Source organism: Cynoglossus semilaevis, chromosome 4 (genome assembly GCF_000523025.1).
Source record: "Cynoglossus semilaevis isolate Cse_v1.0 chromosome 4, Cse_v1.0, whole genome shotgun sequence".
Taxonomy (NCBI): Eukaryota; Metazoa; Chordata; class Actinopteri; order Pleuronectiformes; family Cynoglossidae; genus Cynoglossus; species Cynoglossus semilaevis.
In genome coordinates this window covers 5,932,975-5,953,607 of record NC_024310.1, presented here as the reverse complement: position 1 = coordinate 5,953,607, position 20,633 = coordinate 5,932,975, and the positions used below count along the sequence as shown (strand labels likewise).

At 40.6% G+C, this 20,633-nt stretch overlaps 1 protein-coding gene across 1 annotated transcript in view; it reads left to right on the top strand.

Moving 5' to 3' along the window:
* Window positions 1-20,633, top strand: part of ecel1 (endothelin converting enzyme-like 1) — a 97,871-nt gene that overhangs the window by 34,572 nt on the left and 42,666 nt on the right. Inside the window, exons 4-8 of the mRNA XM_008308769.3 lie at window positions 4,686-5,840; window positions 6,321-6,389; window positions 7,745-7,855; window positions 8,586-8,678; window positions 12,290-12,414. Coding sequence (XP_008306991.1) covers window positions 4,983-5,840; window positions 6,321-6,389; window positions 7,745-7,855; window positions 8,586-8,678; window positions 12,290-12,414 — 1,256 coding nt within the window. The 5' untranslated portion in view covers window positions 4,686-4,982. The remainder of the gene's footprint in view (window positions 1-4,685; window positions 5,841-6,320; window positions 6,390-7,744; window positions 7,856-8,585; window positions 8,679-12,289; window positions 12,415-20,633) is intronic.

Here is a 20,633-nt window from a genome sequence, read left to right as displayed (position 1 = left end):
AAAGAAAACATCGTAAATAACTTTTATAAAGTTTATACCTGGTATGGTGGACATTTGTCCAGTAAGGTGATTCGAATTTTTTATTAAAATCCAAAATTATTAAACGCATACATAAAAGTTTCCTCTTTGGCTTTTCTAAATTATTAAACGCATACATAAAAGTTTTTTCTGCTCTCAGGTAGCAGTGAAGTCAGGTTTATCTGTTAAAAAATGTTATCAGGAAAAACCTCTGGTTTAAATACCTACTGTATATACCACTCAAATGTTGAGGCAGTATTTTCTGAGTACTTTGTGTTGAAGCTCATGTTGTTACTGTAATGAAACTTAAAATGTAGCATGTTTTGAGGAAACTTGCCGTACACATCAGATTTAAATTTGACTTTGAGGAGATCACGGTGCATTAACGATGACGGACTAACGATGATTCATGCTGTTTGACTTCGCGTCACTAAGTGATACATCAGTTAGTGCAGTGAGTTGATTGGCTGTAAAGAAGCCGCAGGTTGCAGTAAAACAGTCTCTAGAGCGTGTGAGCAGGATCCTAATCCTATAGAACTAATTAATGAAATGAACCGTGTCATTAAGGGGTCAAATTATTGTAAATAATGAGATTATTCCAATATTTGACTCCCATCTCACGAGGACAAAAAATAATTGTACAAATAAGACAATCATTCTACATCCAGCAACATTGACCAAAGGTCAAAGTGTTTATTTACTCATCATTAGGTTTGAACCTTCAATAAAAAACGTTGGTTATTCATTAATATTCTTAAGCGTTACCTCAGGGAACTACAAGGGTCTTTCTGTGAAATAATAATAATAAAAAAAGGTACTTTGTCTGCGAAGTGTATCCAATCGAAGAATTCTGGGAGTTTCGAACCTCGTTGCTCTCAGGACAACACTTTCAGAGCGTTCGCTGGATGTGAACGTCGGCGTGCGGGGAAAAAATATATAGCCGAATGCCTGGAAACTGACAAGGTGGTATATGCATGACCGATAATAATTGTTTGGTGCAATTTCAAAGCTCTTGTACATGCACACGTGTGTGTGTGTGTGTGTGTATGTGTGTGAGAGAGAGAGAGAGAGAGAGAGAGTAATTCAGAGAGTACGAGTGTAACTTTCAGATATTAGGTCCTGTCATGTTTGGTAAATAGCCATTCATCATGCATGCTGCTCTCTGTGTGATGATACCCACACGAGACCCAGAGCATTAGTGGGCTGCGCGTCCAGTGTGTGTGTTTGTGTGTGTGTGTTTGTGTGTGTGTGCACACGTACACATACATATAGTGCCCGTATAATTTATTATTATTCTTAAGGAGTTCTGACACTGGAGAAAGTGTGTGCATTTGAAAGAGGGGGAGTAAGGGGGGTGTGTGTGTGTGTGTGTGTGTCTGTGTGTGTGTGTTAACCACAGAGACGTAGAGACAGTGAAGGCAGCAGATTGATGGATGATATAATAGATTGACAGCGATGATGTCACTGCACAGATTTGGTTTATTTTCAACTCCTTTGCAGTTTTTGGCTAATTGTTAAATGTACTTTTGTCTTCACTTCACTGACATTAACATTACCAACATCTGCTGTTGAAGTGTGTGGCGTTTGTTTGACGTGGCCATGGTGACATTATAATGTATGGAAGCCTCGTGCCTAAACTACTTGCTAACATCATCTAATGTTTAAGTTGAGCAGCAGGTGGCACTAGACCAGCCACAGTTCAAGCCAGAATATTGATGAAGCCTTTTTTCTTATTAATGTTCATTCATGTTGCTTTAGAAACAAAAATCAATCTTCGAGTGATGATGATCAATTCAAAGACTGTACAGGAAAGATATATTGTATTGTGACGCTGGTATAAAATACAGCCTGTAGTGAATGGAGGAAATTTGATTCAAGATTCTCATTCATAATAAAGTCAGACAGAGATTAAAAAAAAAACAAACAGTTTGTCTACTTTTTCACATTTGTTTAAATGGAGCGTTAATCACAATAAAAGTTGAATTAGAAAAGCTGAGACTCGCCTGCAGAATAGGAAGACGTTCAGTGCAGAGTCAACGTGTGCTGAAGAAATTCAGTTTTAATGAGACATAAACAATACAACACTGGTCAGAGACCCTACACATTTATAATTTATTTAATCACTGCATTTCACAGTTGGATAACTGTGCTTTCTCGAAATGCATTTGTGATTAGATTAATAGAGCAGCACCAGTTTGTTTTGGGTTTTTTTCTTTTTTGTTTTTTACCAAAACAACATTATGAAGTTGCTATTAATGCAAATGTCAGTGAATGCCTGGAATGGTATGCAAAATGAGTTTTTTATACCACACAGCGGGAGGGTTAGTAGTGAAATAATGTTTACTTGATAAGTGCAAATGTTCTGAAGAGCAATATGTCTATATGTATGTATGTACATATATGTGCATACATATAAATAATTCATAATTATATATATTAAACATAAAAACTAGCACTGTGGGTGATGCTTTCAATATAATGACCAAGGTGGGTTTATACAAGGTGCTGCTTTATTTGCGTGAAACACTGTAATTACTAGTGGAAAACAGATGTAATAGTAGCGGCAATGAAAGGAGTGCAAAGGTCAAGGTCCAAAGAAGATGAAGTGAGGGCGAGGACGTTTGTGGGGTTTTCTTTAGCCAAGATTATCCTTGGAGGAGACTAACTGTTGTGCAAAAAAAAAAGCTAAAATAAATCCCTTGTAGTTGCAGAGCGAATGTTTTTTTCATTTGAACAGAAGAAACATTATCGTTCATTCCTCTAAAGGTTCTGTAGTAATGTTTCATTTTAACTGGTTAGCAGTCACTTCACCATGCAGAATTAACCACCTGTAAACATAACTACCAATGGTAATTACGTTAGTCTAGCCATTAGCTTAGCAGTAATTAAACCCACTTCCCATGCCTTTTTTAATGAGCATGAACAGTACTTGTGATTAGGCTATTTTCTCTGAAACTTTGGAGACACGTCTTAATGATGTGGAAACTTGGCTCTGGGAGTCTCTAAATCAATGTTTGGAATGGGCTGAACAGCTGTAGCTGTGATAGCCGTCGTAGCTAATGCAACAGCTCCGGAGTGGACAGGAAAGTGGACGTGTTGCTGGCTAACTGTCGATGTTTAAGACTGTCATCAACTGCAGTTAAACTCCTGATACTCAAACACGCAGTTCACTTTTTTTTAGCACTGTATCACATGGATGTTAGCTTTTGATTAGCACTACTGTTAGCCAGAGGTAATGTATATTAGCATAGCTTACAGCTCTATTTAACATAGCTTTGGGCAATCGGAGCATTTTGACAATTAAGGCTAACGTTACAAGATGTAATATTTAGACAATATTAATGAATAACTATTACATGTCAACAAGAGGATCATTGATTTGTTTTTTGTTTTTTTTCCGATCCCCTGTCTTTCTGTGTGGATTTCTCTTGGTGTTCCTACATCCCCCTACAGTCCACAGACTTGGAATAAATACAAATAAACCTTAAGTATGGATGTGTGTGAGAATGGTTGTTTGTCTCTATATGTCACCCTCTAATTAACTATCTCATGGTCCACCCTGCCCTCCTCAAACGCTGGTAGTGGTTCCAGTTTCCCTCAAGACTCCAATAAAGGATTAAGCAGTAGAAAATAAATGAATGAATAAATTAACTAATCTTATCTCGTCATGTCAGCATTCATCCGACAGGCTACATGAACACCTCCCAGACGTAGCAGACCTCCGCCTTTTTGTACGGTGTTTCCATCTCTCCTGCTGCAGAAGGTTCCAGATGGTAGAGTACATGTGGGATGTGGAGCCATCAGTCAGCTTACTCAGACAAGACAAGGTCCCGTAGACCACTGTGAGTGTCTGCGGCGATGGTTCTACACAGGAATGTTGGTGTTTGTCACAGCGGTAGAAGAAGAGGTGTCACCTGAGGCGGGGTGGAGAATATGGATGGATGGTAGAAGAAGAGGTGTCACCTGAGGCGTGGTGGAGAATATGGATGGATTCTGCACAGTCGGTTGAGAACAATGACCGAGTTGAGTTTGGACAACTGGTGTTGGTGTTGTACAGTGAGTAAAGTCGGACGGCCCGGGGTGTTTGGCTTTTATCACAGAGGAGGTGCTTGAGTATTTGAGTATTTGTATGTATTGAATGCTTGAGTATTTGTTGCCTAGCGTAGGTTGCGGCGGGGATCCTGACTAGCAACCTAATAATTGATATTATTATTGAGGTAAAACTGCAGCATTTAAATATATACATATATACATACAGTATATGTATATACATATATAATATATTAATATATACATATATATGTATGTTATGTATACATATATAGTATATATACTATATATGTATATATTTATATATGTAATATGCAGAGATGTTTCTGTAATACAAATGTGGCTCATCAACTTACTGTGTTTGTTTTTTCTGTCTTGTCATGAATTTGAACTGACCAAAGCTAACGTTCGGTGTTAACCATCTGTCTTTTTCACACTGATGCTCAGATGATTCTCTTCTAACCTGATGATCTTTCACTGATCAATTCCACAGCACTACTGACAAACAGCAAGATTACCTGTATTGGTGGGAGATGATTCAAAACAGCGCTGTTTGTGTTCTTTCTCCAATCACTCCTTCTCTGTCGACTCAGTTTTCATTCTCTTTTGTTTAACAGCTCACCTGAAAATGGATTGACCAGAGGGGGAATGGAAAAGCAGCAGTGAAACCATCACTGAAAGGCAAAAGAAAGCAGAACCCGAGAGAATTCCTAGGGAAAATGAGAGAACCTTAGTCCACAGACTCTTGATGTCAAAACAATTGGACTTTGCCTCGAAGGATTTCGACTTCTGTGTTTGATTTTGGAACGACCCGATAAGCCATGAGAGAACTTTGAACAAAGGAATACGTCTGTTTCATCCTTTTTTGCCAACACATCTCCTCACTGCCCTCCACCTACAAACAACATTTTAGCATGGAGAAAACCTACTCTTTAACTGCCCACTACGACGAGTTCCAGGAGGTCAAATACGGCGGTCGATACAGCAGTGACATCCTCAGCAACGGCATGACGCTTCACCTGGGGGGCAGCTTGGACCGACATGTGGGGCGTAGCCGAGGAGGGACGTGGTCAAACGGTCGAAATAAAGATGCAAACAATACGGCAAACGGCCGTGGAATTCCTCGGTGGAGCCGTAGGGAGATCTGTCTGCTCTCAGCTTTAGTCTTTGCAGCCGGTATGTGTGTCATCTTGGGCAGCATGCTGGCACTTAAGTACATTTCTCTGGACGCCCAGCAGGACCCACAGTGTCGCCAGGACTGCCAACGCAAACGCTCCTTGTTGCGCACGGCTCGCATGGTTCAGGCCAATATCGACCCCACGATCCAGCCCTGCCAGGACTTCTACTCGTTCGCCTGTGGCGGTTGGTTGAGGCGCCACGGCATCCCAGAGGACAAGCTCAGCTACGGCATCATCACCGCCATAGGGGAGCACAACGAGGAGAAGCTGCAGCACCTCCTGCTGGAGCCGATACGTCGGAATGAACCGAACTCGGCAGAGCGCAAGGTGAAGGAGTTCTACAAGTCCTGTATTAACATCCAGGAGATTGACAAGCTGGGCTCCGACCCAATGACGGACGTGATAGACAGCTGTGGTGGGTGGGACCTGGTGGGGGCCCCGCCCGGTGCTGCCGGGTGGGAGCAAGACGGCGCTCCGCCCAGACCGGACTTTAACGAACTGCTTTACAGAACCCAGGGGGTGTACAGCACCCCAGTGTTCTTCTCCCTCACCGTTAATGTGGACGACAAGAATTCCTCCAGGAACGCTATCAGGGTGAGTGTGTTTGGATGGGTTTTTGTCAGTGAATGTAAAGTCTGTAAGAAGCCACTTCACTGGTTTAGATAGTGTTCAAAATCCTTCAATATCTGAGTTCACGCTGATATGAACAACTTCCATGAGGATTATCCACGTTTACATTATTTTACTTTTTTTTTTTCTTATTTTTCCAATAATGTTTTTGACATTCTTACCTCAGATATAGACCTGTGCTTTATTGTAGAACAGTGTGATTCACTGGGTTTAAAACAGAGAAGACGATTTAATAATGAGCCTTCTCAGTCATGAGGATGACTCACCAGGATAATGATGCAGGTTACACAGTTAGGCATTAATGTCTGGGAGACGGGGTTCAGAAATTCAGCTGAAACGCAACATGAAAATGATGTGATAATAAACAAGGCGGGATATAGTCTATTATACTGTATGTATCAACACTTTGTTGAAATATATATATGTGTGTGTGTGTGTGTGCAGATTGATCAGGAGGGCCTCACACTCCCTGAGAGAAGCCTCTACCTTGGCCAGGATGAAGACAGCGTGAAGGTAAACACCTCTATCTTCACTCTCCACAACTTCCGAGCTGCAGGTCCCTTAAGAGACAAAGTCAAACCAGACACAGAGGTAGTTGCCAAGTCTTAGTTAGTTAGTTTTTTTTACTCAGCAGTCGTGTAACAAAATGTTCTTACACCAAGTCTATGTCTATGGAGTCTAATTTGGTGGGTCTGCCTTGAGTAGGCTGAGATTATGAAACTGCTTCTGTGTTCATTTTTTCTCTGTTCCAGAAGTGGTTTGGCTTCTCTTTCCTTTATAATAACACAGTCACCGTCTCATTAGATTTTCAATTTCAAGTCATTCTTGCTTTTCACCGAGGTTTAAGACCAACATGGTTGAAAAGTCGGACGAGCTCTGATTGGTAACAACAGTGAGCTCACCCCAATATAAATACACACAGGTTGATCAAAATAACAAACATCCAAACAGTTCCTTTGAGTGTAAGAACGATTCTGTTGTTTGGACAAAAGCTCTTCCTTTATTTCCTCCTCTTTCTGCTGTTTATAGGGATTTGTCACTGCTTGTTTTTTTAATGTCTCCTCATTGTCAAAAATGAACTGAAAATTCCTGATGCCAGATACTGATAAGTTACATATTGGTTGTCACTTTCAGATCAGTCAAACTGTAAATTAAAAAAATTAAAAGTCTGTTCTTCCTGTCCATACTGACAGATGTAGTTTTGTCAGTTGACGTTCTCGTCCGTGATCATTTTCAGACTGAACCAATGAACCAATAAGTCTCCGTCAACTCAGAGCCAATTGAGGTCTTTTGTGCTTGACATTTAGCTGAATTAGAATCTTCTGAATGTCCAAAAAATGGATGTCTTTTGTGCTTGACATTTAGCTGAATCTTTTGAAAAAAATGGAAGACATTGTCTGGAAATCCCACATTTTTTGGACACCTACGTCAGGACGTGCAGACAGGGGCCAAAAGACCTCCACCTCTGCTTTGTCCAGGACATTTTTAACACTTCTGTGGAAAAAAAAAAGAAAAAACACAACTTAAAATATTTAGTAGCTGAATTTTCAGTTTTGATGATAATGAAGAAAACGTATTTATCTTCTGTGAAATAAAACCTCAACTCAAATATATGATAAAACTTTATACAATTTATTCGATTTCTGAATAAATGTGCTGCAGTGCAGCACTGGCTGTAAATGCTGGAGATCGAAGCTTCATTTGTCTAAACTGTTCTCTCTTTAACATAAACCTCCTTCATCACAGTAGTCGTCCTTACTCACTGGACGTACAGTTCCTCCTGGACGTCCACTCTGTCACTTCACTGCGCTCCTTCTCTGGCTGTGGCGGACGATGTTGTTTCCCACTGATGTCACTGTCATTGTCAGATCCTGGCGGCGTACAAGGCCCTAATGGAACGCCTGCTGAGCATGCTGGGAGCCCACAATGCCACACAGAAATCCAAGGAGATTATACAGCTCGAGACACGCCTGGCAAATGTAAGTGTTGCACCCCCACCCCCACCCCCTCTGTGTGTGTGTGTGTGTACAGTATCAGTGAAGGCAGTATTTTCCTTTGACACTACCATCAGAGTTTTACTCAACATGGAAGTAAAAAGGTTTATTTTCCAACCGTCCAATGACTGGATCATGTGCTAATTTAAGACAAAAAAATGTCCATCAAACACAAATCATTTAAAAGATTTACTGTCATAGAATATTTTTTGACATTTTTTATCAATAGCTATACATGTTGTACTTTGTACAGTACTTATTGTACTAATTATACTTTTTATTTCCTTTGTTCTGCTCATTATGCTGAGTGTAGTTCCTACTGTACCTGTTTTTTTTTTTAACTTATTCCATAGCGTTTATTCTGCAGCAAACATTATTTTTTATTTTGTTTCCCGCAAATGTTCACGTTACACCTGGTTATACATTTTGACAGCTTAAAGGAATATACACGACATTTGATGTGACAACCAGATTATAGCTTCTATCAAAGTGATGAGCAACTGGGAACGTTGATACATCTCCCTGCTCCACACAGATCACAAACACTTGGATGTTAAATCACTAAGTGAAGGGATTCTGAAAAATGTGAACGTCATTGATGAATCATATCACAAAAAATCCAGTTTGCTTTGCCAGTGGAGACGGGAGGTTGGTGCCAACCTGACATCTATGAATACGTCACGTCTCCGACCGTACGCCTCTGTTGTCTCTCCAGATCACCGTGTCCGACTACGACGACCAAAGAAAGGACATCAGCACCATGTACAATCGCATCACCCTGAAGCAGCTCCAGCGCATGGCTCCTAGTGTGAGTATTACATACACGCAAAAAAACAACAAAAACGTGTGAAATCAAATGTAACGAAACACGTGAACACTTCAGTGGTTTTGGTTTTGTGAGAATTAATCATGAACAAATCATCCGCAAAAAGATGATCCTCACATCACATATGACCCGTGTTGACTCACGGTAACCGCTAAAATTGTGGGTTTTACGACAGGACGGCTGTTTTCATAGTTGTTGGTAAAGCAGAACAAGAAGACATGAGGAGGGAGGAGGGAGAACCAGCTGAGGGTTCTCCCACAGTACGGTTCAGGACGATGAGTAGAAATAACACCTCGGAGAGTAAAAGTTCAATTTTTAGATTTTTTCAGTCAGAAAAAAAAACCCAACTGCACACACATGAAAGCAGAGCGTGAACCGAGAGGCACTGACTGGGAAGAGGAGAAAACATGGAAAGATACAAATTAGAGGTTGAAGGTTCAACCCGAGCTGAGAGAATCCTCCGATGTACCTCGACCGTGAGACGCCGCTGTTTATTTCCTTTTACTTGGATCTAAAGTTCAAACACAAGTAAAAGCCTGTAGCAGCGTCACTCAGAATTTGGAAGGAAAGAAATCTTCAGTCTTCAGAGATGCTGGTCCACAGTAACTCTCAACAAGAGCAGGGGTTTACAAGGAAAGAGGTGGAAAATAAAAATACATTTATTGAATTTATTCTTGTTTTCTTGGCTTTTAAATAGAAAATAATCATTTTCCTTGAAAATTTGCACCAGTTGGGCTTTAAAAGAGGGTTTTGGTGTTTTGAGGCAAAAATGCGGCGATAGATAGATTCCCTTCAGCTCCTGGACAAAAGGAAGCATTCATTTTATTAAATAAAATACTAAGTTTCTTTTCTCAGAGCTGGTGTGCTAATTTGAAATAAATATTAATATAATTTATATTAATAATCCAACGACAGTAGATTAGACAGATTACTGTATAAGACACAAACCACGTTAAACTGAGTGGGTAAAGTAGGACTGTCAAAATGAACCCATTATCACTGATAGTTATGCTGATTAAATTATCTGATTAATGAATATGAAATTAACTCGAATAAAAAAATTAAGGTTATCTCTACAATTCATCCACTTATTGTTGCTGTTATAACAATAAATGATAAATAAATGTCGTTATTCACACACACACAACGTCAGGAAAGAATTTTCAGAATTTTTTTTGCATCTCAATATTTGGATTACCATAATATTACTAAGTATAAGTCGCAAACCCAGCCAGGGGACGACAAAAGGTGCGACTTATAGTCCAGAAGATTGTGTCAATATAATTTGAATTGTTCTATATATATATTTTAAACCTGCAGAGCAGCACCTTCCTCTGTTCTCTTTATGTACTGCAACACACGGCACCAGTTCAGGAGTTTGGCTGCCCTTTCAAATAGCTGCTGGCAGTCAACTGAAAAAAAAACATTAATATGTAGTTATGAAAAATAAATATACCCCCATACATGTACTAACACCATTTAATCCAGAGTTAATGTGTGTGTGTGTGTGTGAAGCGGCTCTCTCACCTATTGTGGCTCCAGTGCCGGCAGCGTGCTTGGAGTTTGTTTGATTGCAGACCGGGTCAGAAGCAGACCTGAAGCAAGGGCAGGATTTTAATGAAGGTACATCAGTAGCCTTGGGTTTACAGGAGATTCATTAATTTCAAACGGACCACAGATGTGACTGCCGGCTGTGTCAGTCTCTGCTGTCTCTATTATCACCCCTCACATTTGAATGGTGTGAGTCCAACAAACAGTACCGTGTTTCAGTGAGTTATTTTATGTGTAATGTGACTGTGATGGAGTGAGGGCCTGAAGCGTGGACAGAAGCAGCCTCAGAGCCATGGGTTCTGTCCAGTTGAGTCCATTACTTCACCTGGTCCTAGGTCAATTTTTTTCCTTAGTCAATTTTATTTAAAATGACTCCATTTAAAGGGAAATAGACTTTTTGCAGAGTAGAGCGTACAGCAGGGGTGTCCAACTCCTAATTACCTATAAATAACAACACATCCATGTTTTTAATGCAAAGAAGTACATTGGATAAATCTTAATATATGTGGTTATAATTATTCTTTTTTAAGTAATTATAGTGAAATATCATTTTACAAAACATTTCCTGAACATGAAGTGTACATTTTTGTTTTCAAAATTCATCCACCGGGCCGGATTGAAACTCCATGCGGACCGGATTTGGCCCGTGGGCCATATGTTTGACACCCAGGAATACAGTATAAATGGACAAAATAGTGTTGCCTGCAACCAGAACAGCTACAGTATTTCTGTCTTGTGCGGTGCATTCAGGTGTTTTCTGCCAGCGGTGTCTCCATCGTAGGATTTCTACTTTTGAAAATCATTTAATCTGTCACAACTTACTTCTCTTCATTTTGGTCAAAAATGTGACCCAAAAAAAAGCTTGACAAAGATAAAATGATTAAATTAGTTAAAGCTGTTGGAGATCCCTGAACTAATGAGTAGATTGTAAGACACGTCTTAGAACTTTTTGACTCTGCCTCCACCACCCGAGCAGGAAAAGGATGTTAGGCTAGGATTCCAGAGATAAACCCTAAAATGACTGCACCTCCAACTTTCCACATGCGGTGAGAATGTAATCCCTGGAGATTTGCTCTTTAATCCCAATTTGTGAAATAACTTCACAAAGTTGAAAAGCAGGGGACACTGTCGATCTCCGCTGATGCACACGGTTGTGCTGACACCGGCATTTATCATCGTCACAACCCCCTTGGCTCCTCTTCCTCTGGACCCTGGAGGGTCCTGGACCAGAGTCTGTGGTAAACTGAACGACAACGTGCTGTGGTTTAATGACGTCAGCTGCACTGAGGATTGTTTTCTTAATTTATTTTGAAATTAATTTCTGTCATTTTTTTTTTTACATATTTTGTTTGAAGACGTTTGGTTGTTCTCTGAGGAGAGATAGTGGAGAAACTGGACTGGAGATGTTGGGGATGGAGCTGTGAGGCAGGAGAATGATGAAAAGAAATGACAGACAGAATTAATGTGGAGTGAAAAAGGGACATAAAGATGGTTGAAGTAACACTACATGAGGCTTGAGATAGTGTGAGGAGGAGGTAAAAAAAAATAACTGCCCCCCTGATCTTGGAGGGAATAACCTCTCAGGAGCAAAGGGACGGAGTATTTGACCGATATCATTTCCTAACTGTCCACAGATCAAGTACAAAAAATGTCTGGTTACTGGTTGAATTAAATTAATTAAATATTTTTACTTTGTAGATTTCTGGGAAATTTCCAGCAGTTTTGTCTGTTTGGTCCAAGGAATGAAATTGAGTTTCTTTCACTTTTTTGGAGCAGAAAAGAAACGGATGGAGCTGAATCAAATATTTTAGAAAGGCATCAGTGATTTTATTTTTATTCAAGCCTGGGGAAAAATTCATAACTTGCTCTTGGACAAGTTTTTAATGACAAAACTCTGAGCCGTTGGAGACGTGTCCTCACATGTTTTAGTGAAATCAATCGGACAACTTTGGGAATCGCAGCTGTCCTGGCACTTTTTGACTTACCCCTGTGTTGGTCAATGTTGGCTTTGTCAACACTAACCCTTCCCCGTCTCACCACAGCTCCACTGGAAACGCCTGCTGGACAGAATCTTCCATGACAACCACTCAGAAGACGAGGAGATCGTGGTTCTGGCCACCGACTACATCCAGAAAGTGTCCGACATCATCAAGACCACATCGAAAAGGTAAAAAAGACAGAGGGAGAGGACGGAAGTTTGGGTGCAGTGTAACTGTGTTCAGCCAATATCGGACGGCGATATTGGCCAATTGTTCAGTAGGGAAGTCCGATAATATCGGCCGGCGATATTGGCCAATGGAAATTATTATTATTAGAGTTCAGTAGGGAAGTCCGATAATATCGGACGGCGATATTGGCCAATGGAAATTATCGGCCGATATTAGCGTAATATCTGTAAGAATCATTATCGTTTTTCCCGATGATGAAAACATAATAACGCAATACATGGGTTTTGCAAAATGATGTGTGACCTAAAAATTATGAATTGGTATATCGGTATCGGTTGATATCGGAATTGTAAATTAAGTCCTTGTACAATACAGTGGACGAGTTTACATGACCCGTTCCACAACAACACCCGTGTGCCATTAAAAAGAACTATTAATTTGTTGCAGCCCCCCAGAAATACACTATTAATTAATTAAATTAACCCCCATCTAAATGTCAAAAACATAGATATAAACAAATACATTGATAATATAAAATGGTAATAAGTACAAAACATTTTATATTATTGTTATAAAAATGAGTAAAATAACTCAGCACTCGTACCTAAAATCTATCAAAAGTTGCTAACTCCTAACTTGGAAACCTCGTATTTCGGGGAGTTCGTATCCTCATTTCGGCCCCGTTGTATCCTCCAATAGGATTTCGTCAAAAAGTTGATATCGGACATCCCTAGTTTTGACACTCGCAGCAGCCGAAGACGTTGCGAGGAGCGGAGGTAGAAAGACGAGGTGCTGAGGCGTAGGGGAAAATCAATGGAATTAGACACGTGCATTTTGGACTTGAACTTTTTTTAGCGGCGTAAGCGCTTTTTTTGAGGTTGTTGGTTGGGTGTGTGTGTGTGTGTGTGTGTGTGTGGTCTATGGTTTGCAGCTGTCATGAAAATGTTGGCTACAAAGCAGTGCAGATTTATGGATTTGGTTTTGAGTGTTGATATGTGTGTGTGTGTGTTTGTGGTGTAAAGGTGCGAGTGCTGGATCAATAATAATCAGCTGCAGTAGAAGTGGAAGTTCACCCAACAGTGACTCACCTCAACACACACACTGGTGTTTGACAGGCTCTGGGGGAAGCCTCAGAGGGACACTGCCTTGGTGGATGTGTGTTGCTGCCACTGACAGCTTGCCAATAGTCGCCATAGTCTACACACACACACACACACACACACACTCAGAGAAACTCGGAGCCCCTCATGGTGGGTCCGCTGGCCTGATGACTGGCAGCTGGATTATGTGCTTGTCAATTACGAGCGTGTCTGGATGCTTGTCTGTCCTTCTGTCTGTTTCTTGCGTAACCTGCTCCGACGTTTTATGACATAATGACACATTTTCATGCTGGTAATTATGTTTCTCTCCTCCTTTAAATTTTACGCTCCACAGAGTTCACCCACACTTGTCATGGTTGTTTATGGGCAATGTTCTGTCATGTTTCAGGGGAGGAAAAGGAACGAGGTGCTGGGGTGGAATGACGTGTGACGAGTCGACCGGGCTTTGATTGGCAAACATTTGACTAAATCTTTAGGTCAAATCTAGACTTTTTTAGTGAGGCTACAGTGGCTGGATCAATGTTTCAAAGACAAAGGTTTTGGTCAGGGGTGTCAAACATACGGCCCGCGGGCCAAAACCAGGAATAAGGCACTGGTGTCTGGCTGTGATACTGGTGATTTGATATGGAATGTTCTGGAACCACGGTCCCTTTTCTACCAAGAACATCTGCAAATCCAAAGAAAAAAAAAAACAGTAAACAAAAAAAGAAAGGAAAAGAAGTTGGGATTTGTATTCAGCCGTGCATGTTCTCCACACTGTCTTGTTTAAAATGATCTCATTTTCTAAATCTAATTGCATTATTGACTGCATTTAGCCCACAGGCCTTAATATCTATATTTGATATCTACGAGTAATTTAAGGGGTTTTTCATCCTTTGTCCTGTGGGGAAACAATGGCTGTTGCTGCTGCTGCTGCTGCTGTTGCTGCTGTTACTGCTGCTGCTGCTGCTGCTGCTGTTGTTGCTGCTGCTGCTGCTGCTGCTGCTGCCGCTGCTGCTGCTGTTACTGCTGCTGCTGCTGTTGCTGTTACTGCTGCTGCTGCTGCTGCTGCTGTTGTTGCTGCTGCTGCTGCTGCTGTTGCTGCTGCTGCTGCTGCTGCTGTTGCTGTTACTGCTGCTGCTGCTGCTGCTGCTGTTGTTGCTGCTGCTGCTGCTGCTGCTGCCGCTGCTGCTGCTGTTACTGCTGCTGCTGTTACTGCTGTTACTGCTGCTGCTGCTGCTGTTACTGCTGCTGCTGTTACTGCTGTTACTGCTGCTGCTGCTGCTGCTGCTGCTGTTGTTGCTGCTGCTGCTGCTGCTGCTGCCGCTGCTGCTGCTGTTACTGCTGCTGCTGCTGCTGCTGCTGTGTCTTTTGTGAAGTTTGTATGTGTGTGGTTTCACAGAGAGAGAAATTTGGGGAATTTAACCAAGAAACATTTGGACTAAGTTTCAAAGACACAGCTGCGTCAACAGCTTTTCTCTTCCAGTGTTGTGTTGTAAAATGGTGGATTTGTTGGTTTTTTAAGATATTTTTATTATTTCCTAAAACATGGTAACGGCTCTTTCTAATTGGTTAGTCTCGTGAAAGAACTCCCACGTGTCGTGTGCATGAGCCTCGATGAGGTGAATGAGCTCACTTTTTCTTTTTCGATCTGTCCCACGCTTCCTTCTACTATTTTCTAATCAAAATCCATTGAAACACACACACACACACACACGTTGTGAGTGTGTAGCTCCAGTACAGTATCCGCGGCGTTGTCCCATCCATTAGCCGACTTGACTTCTCCACAGGTTTCTGAAGACAGCTTTGACACTCTCTCTCTTCTGCTCTTGTTTACCAATCTTCTCTTTGAGTTGCCGGCCCATCCATCCTCTCTGATGGCTCTGATAATAGACAACACCATGCTTCAATCACTCTCACTCTCTGTCTGTTCTCCCCCGTACTCCCCCGTGTGTATGACACCTTGTCTTCTATCCGTTTTATCGCTTGTTCGCTCAGTTGGCTTCTATTTTTGGTGGATATTGAACACAGTGCAGGACTTCCATACTGCAGAGGCTGACTTTCAACTGTCTGTGAGTAAATATGCAGTCTTCAAGATCTGGGTGGTAGAGGCTGACTTTCAACTGTCTGTGAGTGAATATGCAGTCTTAAGATCTGAGTGGTGGGCGAACATTTTGGGTCGCGGCCCAAAATGTGGTTGAAAATTTGACTGGTGGGCCGGTTCAATAGTGGTCGGATGAATTTTGGAAAAAAACATTTAAATAAAATACATATCACATCGGATGAATTTTGGAAAAAAACATTTAAATAAAATGTACAAGAATAAAGAATTAAGTCACATATACATTTTAATTTTGAAATCACAGTTGATTCATTGTAATCCATGAAACAGAAGAACTGACATTGGTCAATACCATAACCTGTATCATTATTTGGCGGCCCGGATCAGAAAGCCCAATGGGCTGTATGTGGCCCACGGGCCGTAGTTTGCCCATGTCTAATAGGCATTTGTTAAACCAGTAGGTTTTTATTTGAAGAGTCAATTCAGAAAAAAAAAAACAAATTAAACCCAACATTCTTCCAAACAGAAAATAAACACATTTACTTTGGAAATAATGCTTATGCTAAGACTTTCTTTTTTCTGTTCAAATGCATAAACGACTGCTTTAACAGCTGAGCAGGTGTAACTGGTAAAGTGGCTGAAGGTCTGACCCAAGGTGTTAGGGATGATAAACCGTGGGCTGTTTCATTGATTTAAAAATCGCTGTGAAGAACAATTTCACATGGATTTCAATTAGAGACAAGCGGACACATGCTGCTCCAAAGACTTGGTGATTTTGTTTTTCTTTTTTTTTTTTTAAGAATGCCTCTGGTTTTTGTACCACAACGCTGGGCAACAAACATCACATTATTTTCCTAGTCTGAGTTTGAAAGGATAAAGCAGAGGAGGTGGGGAGCACAACAAAGGAAACCATGTAAAGCCAACAATCGGGCAGCCCGCGTGGAGCCTATTAAAATGTGTTAAAGTATGTGTGGGACTTCAAACTTTTAAGCGTTGAGTTGCCTCAGTGGTGATGAGACGAAATGTGAAGCTGCTGAGAGTTTTGTGAAGTTGCTGCAGCCTCACTAAATTAATAAACACTCCCTTCCTTTAAAAACGACATCGGAAAACTATGTACTGCATTTACTACAGCAGCGTGTACTAGTTCTACTGCATGAGTTGTCGTCATTCAGCAACTGGGGCCGAAAATTTGTCATGATGATTTCTGGGGGCACATAGTCTGGGACACATACCAATATTTTCACGATCTAGAATTTCTAAATATATATATATTATATACTGTATATTAGAGATGTCCGACGATATCGGCCGACTGATATTAGCATATTATGTAATATCTGTAAGAATCGTTATTGGGTTTTTTTTTCTACCGATTAATGAAAACCCAATATCGCAATGCCTGGGTTTCGCCAAATGATGTGTGCCCTAAAAATAGTTTTGGGGATAAACGGCTGTATATTAAAGTGAAGGTCACTAGATGGCAGTATTGCAGCTCATTTAATTTTAAAAAAAGTATTTGGACAATATCGACAGCAAAAAGTTAATATCGGACAAAAGAAAAATCTAATATAATAATAATAAAAACCTCTACAATATTCAGGTCCTGGCCTGACTGTTACAGATTTTTTTTTCTTTTTTCTTTTTCTAGAATTCAGTGTGAGATTCTCCCTTTGCTGTTATAATAGAATATTCACTTCCTGCTCAGGAAGCTGTTTCCTCCCCCTCTGCTGCTCCACTCACAGCACTCCTCACTCCTGTCAGTTGTGGGCTGCATCATCAGTGTAGCTGCGGTAACTCACCGCTGTGTGTTAATGAAATCATTTAAATAACGAACTCCCTGATTTTGGCTCCTTGTCCACAGCAGGGCTGCTTTAAAAATGGCCTTGTGGGCATATGAAAACTCAACAGAACTAGAACAGAACTCTAGGTTCCTTCACAGTCTCTGAGGTCAGCTGATCAGTGAGCCCAAAGACCAGACTAGGACTCATACTCATATACAAATTCTTTTGTGTATACCACAGTACTGACTGGTTGTACTTTCATGTACATACCTGTGACTTTTTATTCCATTTCTCTTACTTATTTATGTCAGTTATTTTGTTTTTATGTGTGTGTTTTATTGTAACGAAGAGCCCTTTGTTACAACTCAGTTGTTTTTATGTGCCTTAGAAATATTATGGATTGGGAGCAATGTGTGGGTTAAAATGAGGTCTACATATCTCACCAAAAAAAACACTCCAGTCTGTGGTTTATGTCTTGCTATGGTGTAGTGGTTTTGCTGTATTTTGTGAGTATTCCTAATTAATTAATTTATTAATGTATTTATTAAATGCAGAGGCTCTGTGTTCAACCCCACAACTGTCTTTAACATCTGATGCAGAAATGGATTTTTGTGGTATAACAATGTAAGCCAAAACTGAAAAGTTCTCAGAGTGGAATAAATAAGGTTGCACAACAAATGTCTAACTATGTAATGATTCTACTAATGTAATTCAAGCCAAAAAGTTGACTGATAAATGCAGCAGAGTTTCTATACCGAGTTGTCGGCGCACTGAGCCCAGAGCCTCCTTGTGTTCCTTGTTCTTTGTTGCAACACAGCCGTTAGCATATCAGCTAAGAACAGCTAGCTTAGCTTCCTTCTCTGCGAGAGGTCAACAACAATGCGGCATTTGCAGTTTTGTGCTTTTCCCAAAAAAAGTTTGAGTCAAGAGAAGAAATCTAGTCGTTTCAAGACAACAAATTTAATGGTTTTTCCATTGCATCGACGCTGAGAGGGGGCAAAGTAGCGTTAGCAGCAGGGGTAGTTACAGAGGAAAACCTAATGAAAGAAACAGAGCGTAAATGGTTTTTATTCAACCCACGTTTGGAAGAGGATAAGTGATACAATGTTGCCACGAACTTAAAGTCGTATGCCAATATTTCACAGTACAAACAAACGTTAAAAAAGAGGAAATAATTCCTGGTTTCCAAAACAAAGAAGTTGGACCTGTTGTTTATAGTTTGTTTAAACCTACATCTGAATGTTTTGTCAAGTCAACTTAAAGAACAGGTGATAATGATGATCATTTTTACTTTATTGTATTGTCTTTATTGTATTGGTATCAAACAATTTGATAGTTGTTTGTGTCCAAACTTTAGAACCATCACCAACTTTAGCTCCAAATTCAATTTTGCGCCGTGTGAAAAACAGTACTAAGACCTTTATTAACATTTAAAATCTTTGCTACCCTTTACCCTGCCTTCGTAAAACGTGTTTCTCCGCTCATTTACTCTTACCCTTTTTAACATGGCGTGACTAACCTCTCATTTCCCTCAATGCTAGCTTCATTGCCTCTCTGCTCCTCCGTCTTTCCATCTGCTCCTCCACCCTCCCTGCTCTCTTCAAATCACTCCTACACCGCCGGATATCTTCCTGTGTACCTGATGGAAGTCTTCCACCTCTTCTCTGCTGCCATTTTTTTTCTTTTTAATCTCTCTGTCTTCCCTCCTCTGATTCCTAACCCAACTGTCTATCTGCAGATTCGATTTCCAAAGAAGCTCTTTTGTGGTTTTGAACAAAGGTAGACATCGCGCAAACACAAACACAGGCACAAATTGGTACACAATTACAGGAAATGCACTGTGAGGTGTTGCTCATTAGCATAGCTTATGAATGCTCACATCAAGGGGTCTTTTCCGCTACTGCCAGTCATTAGTGAGTCACTCAGCTTGGGGTAGGAAAAAACATAAATAAATATAAATACAGACAGCAGGAGGCTGGCGTTAACGCTCATGCGGAGGTAACGCCGTGACTCTGAACTCACGGTGCATAATACTCTCGGAACATATCCTTCCTTCCTCTACATATCCTTCCTCTACGTTCTCCGCCGTGAGGCTGGTTTTTCTTTATTTGAATATTTTACTTTATTTTAACAGTGATGTAGCCACTTGACCAGCAGCACTAATACAGCACTTTGTAGAGTTGTTAAAACGGTGATAATTCTTTGAAAAGACTAAAACCACAAAATGGTCTCCAAGAACTGATTTAAATTGAGCAAGTGGAACCAAAAAAGAAGTTTTGACCGGGGGTGGCTCAATCTGATATTCAGGATTGTTATCGGTCAAAATTTCAGGATCGAACATTGAAAACAAAACAACTGTAGCCCTTCCAATCTGATATTCAAGATCAGTATCGATCGGTATTCCTTCCGATCCGATACCGAAGCCCAAATGCTCAGCTCAACTTTGCACGACTTTGTGAACTCTGGGATTGATAATGAACGTTATAAGTAAAGAAGTATCGTGATCATGATTGATATTCGTCAACATTCAGGCATACGACAAAAAAATCCTCAATTGCTACAATAGGATAAAACAAAACGACAGCAGGTAAATGATGTAATTATTACGATGGAAAAATCTCTGAAATCCTCCAGAACTAAAACTCCAAACTTTGCTTCACAGAGTTGGTTTGTAGAACCCGCTGAGAGTTACTTCATAAACGTCAGTGGAGCCGTTCTCCTCAACAATTATTCATCAGTCTGCCGTCCTTTACAATCCGTTTGACAATTGTGTCAGTCGACTTGTCAGCTGTAGAATTATTACTGCCCTGCGCTCTGTGAGGCTGCTCCGACACGAGCCGGGCTCCTGACCTGAAGGTGAAGCCTCCACAAACACAAGGTGGGCGTTCAAGCTCAAGCTGCTTTGACAACACAGAAAGTTTTTCCTCTAGTGTTTGTAAATTGTACGTAGGAACTGTAATCAAGCAAACACTGGTGCATTACAGTGAAATTATGGGATGTACAGTGCAGGTAAATCTGCCCATGTGATAAGATACCTTAAAATATAAATCTGATTACCGTATTTTCTCTACTATACGTCGCACTAGCCAGTGCCCTCTAGTGGCTGCCAGCGTGAAAGTAACGAACATACATTTTTCAGTGCTACAGGAGTGGCAGATACTGGTACACTAGCCTAGAGTGCCCACTAGTGGCTGTCAGTGTGAAAATAACATGTAAAATTATATACTTTAATGTCGCAAAAAAAGTATGACTTATAGTCCAGAAAATACAGTTATTCAGCTGATTTTTTTTTTTTT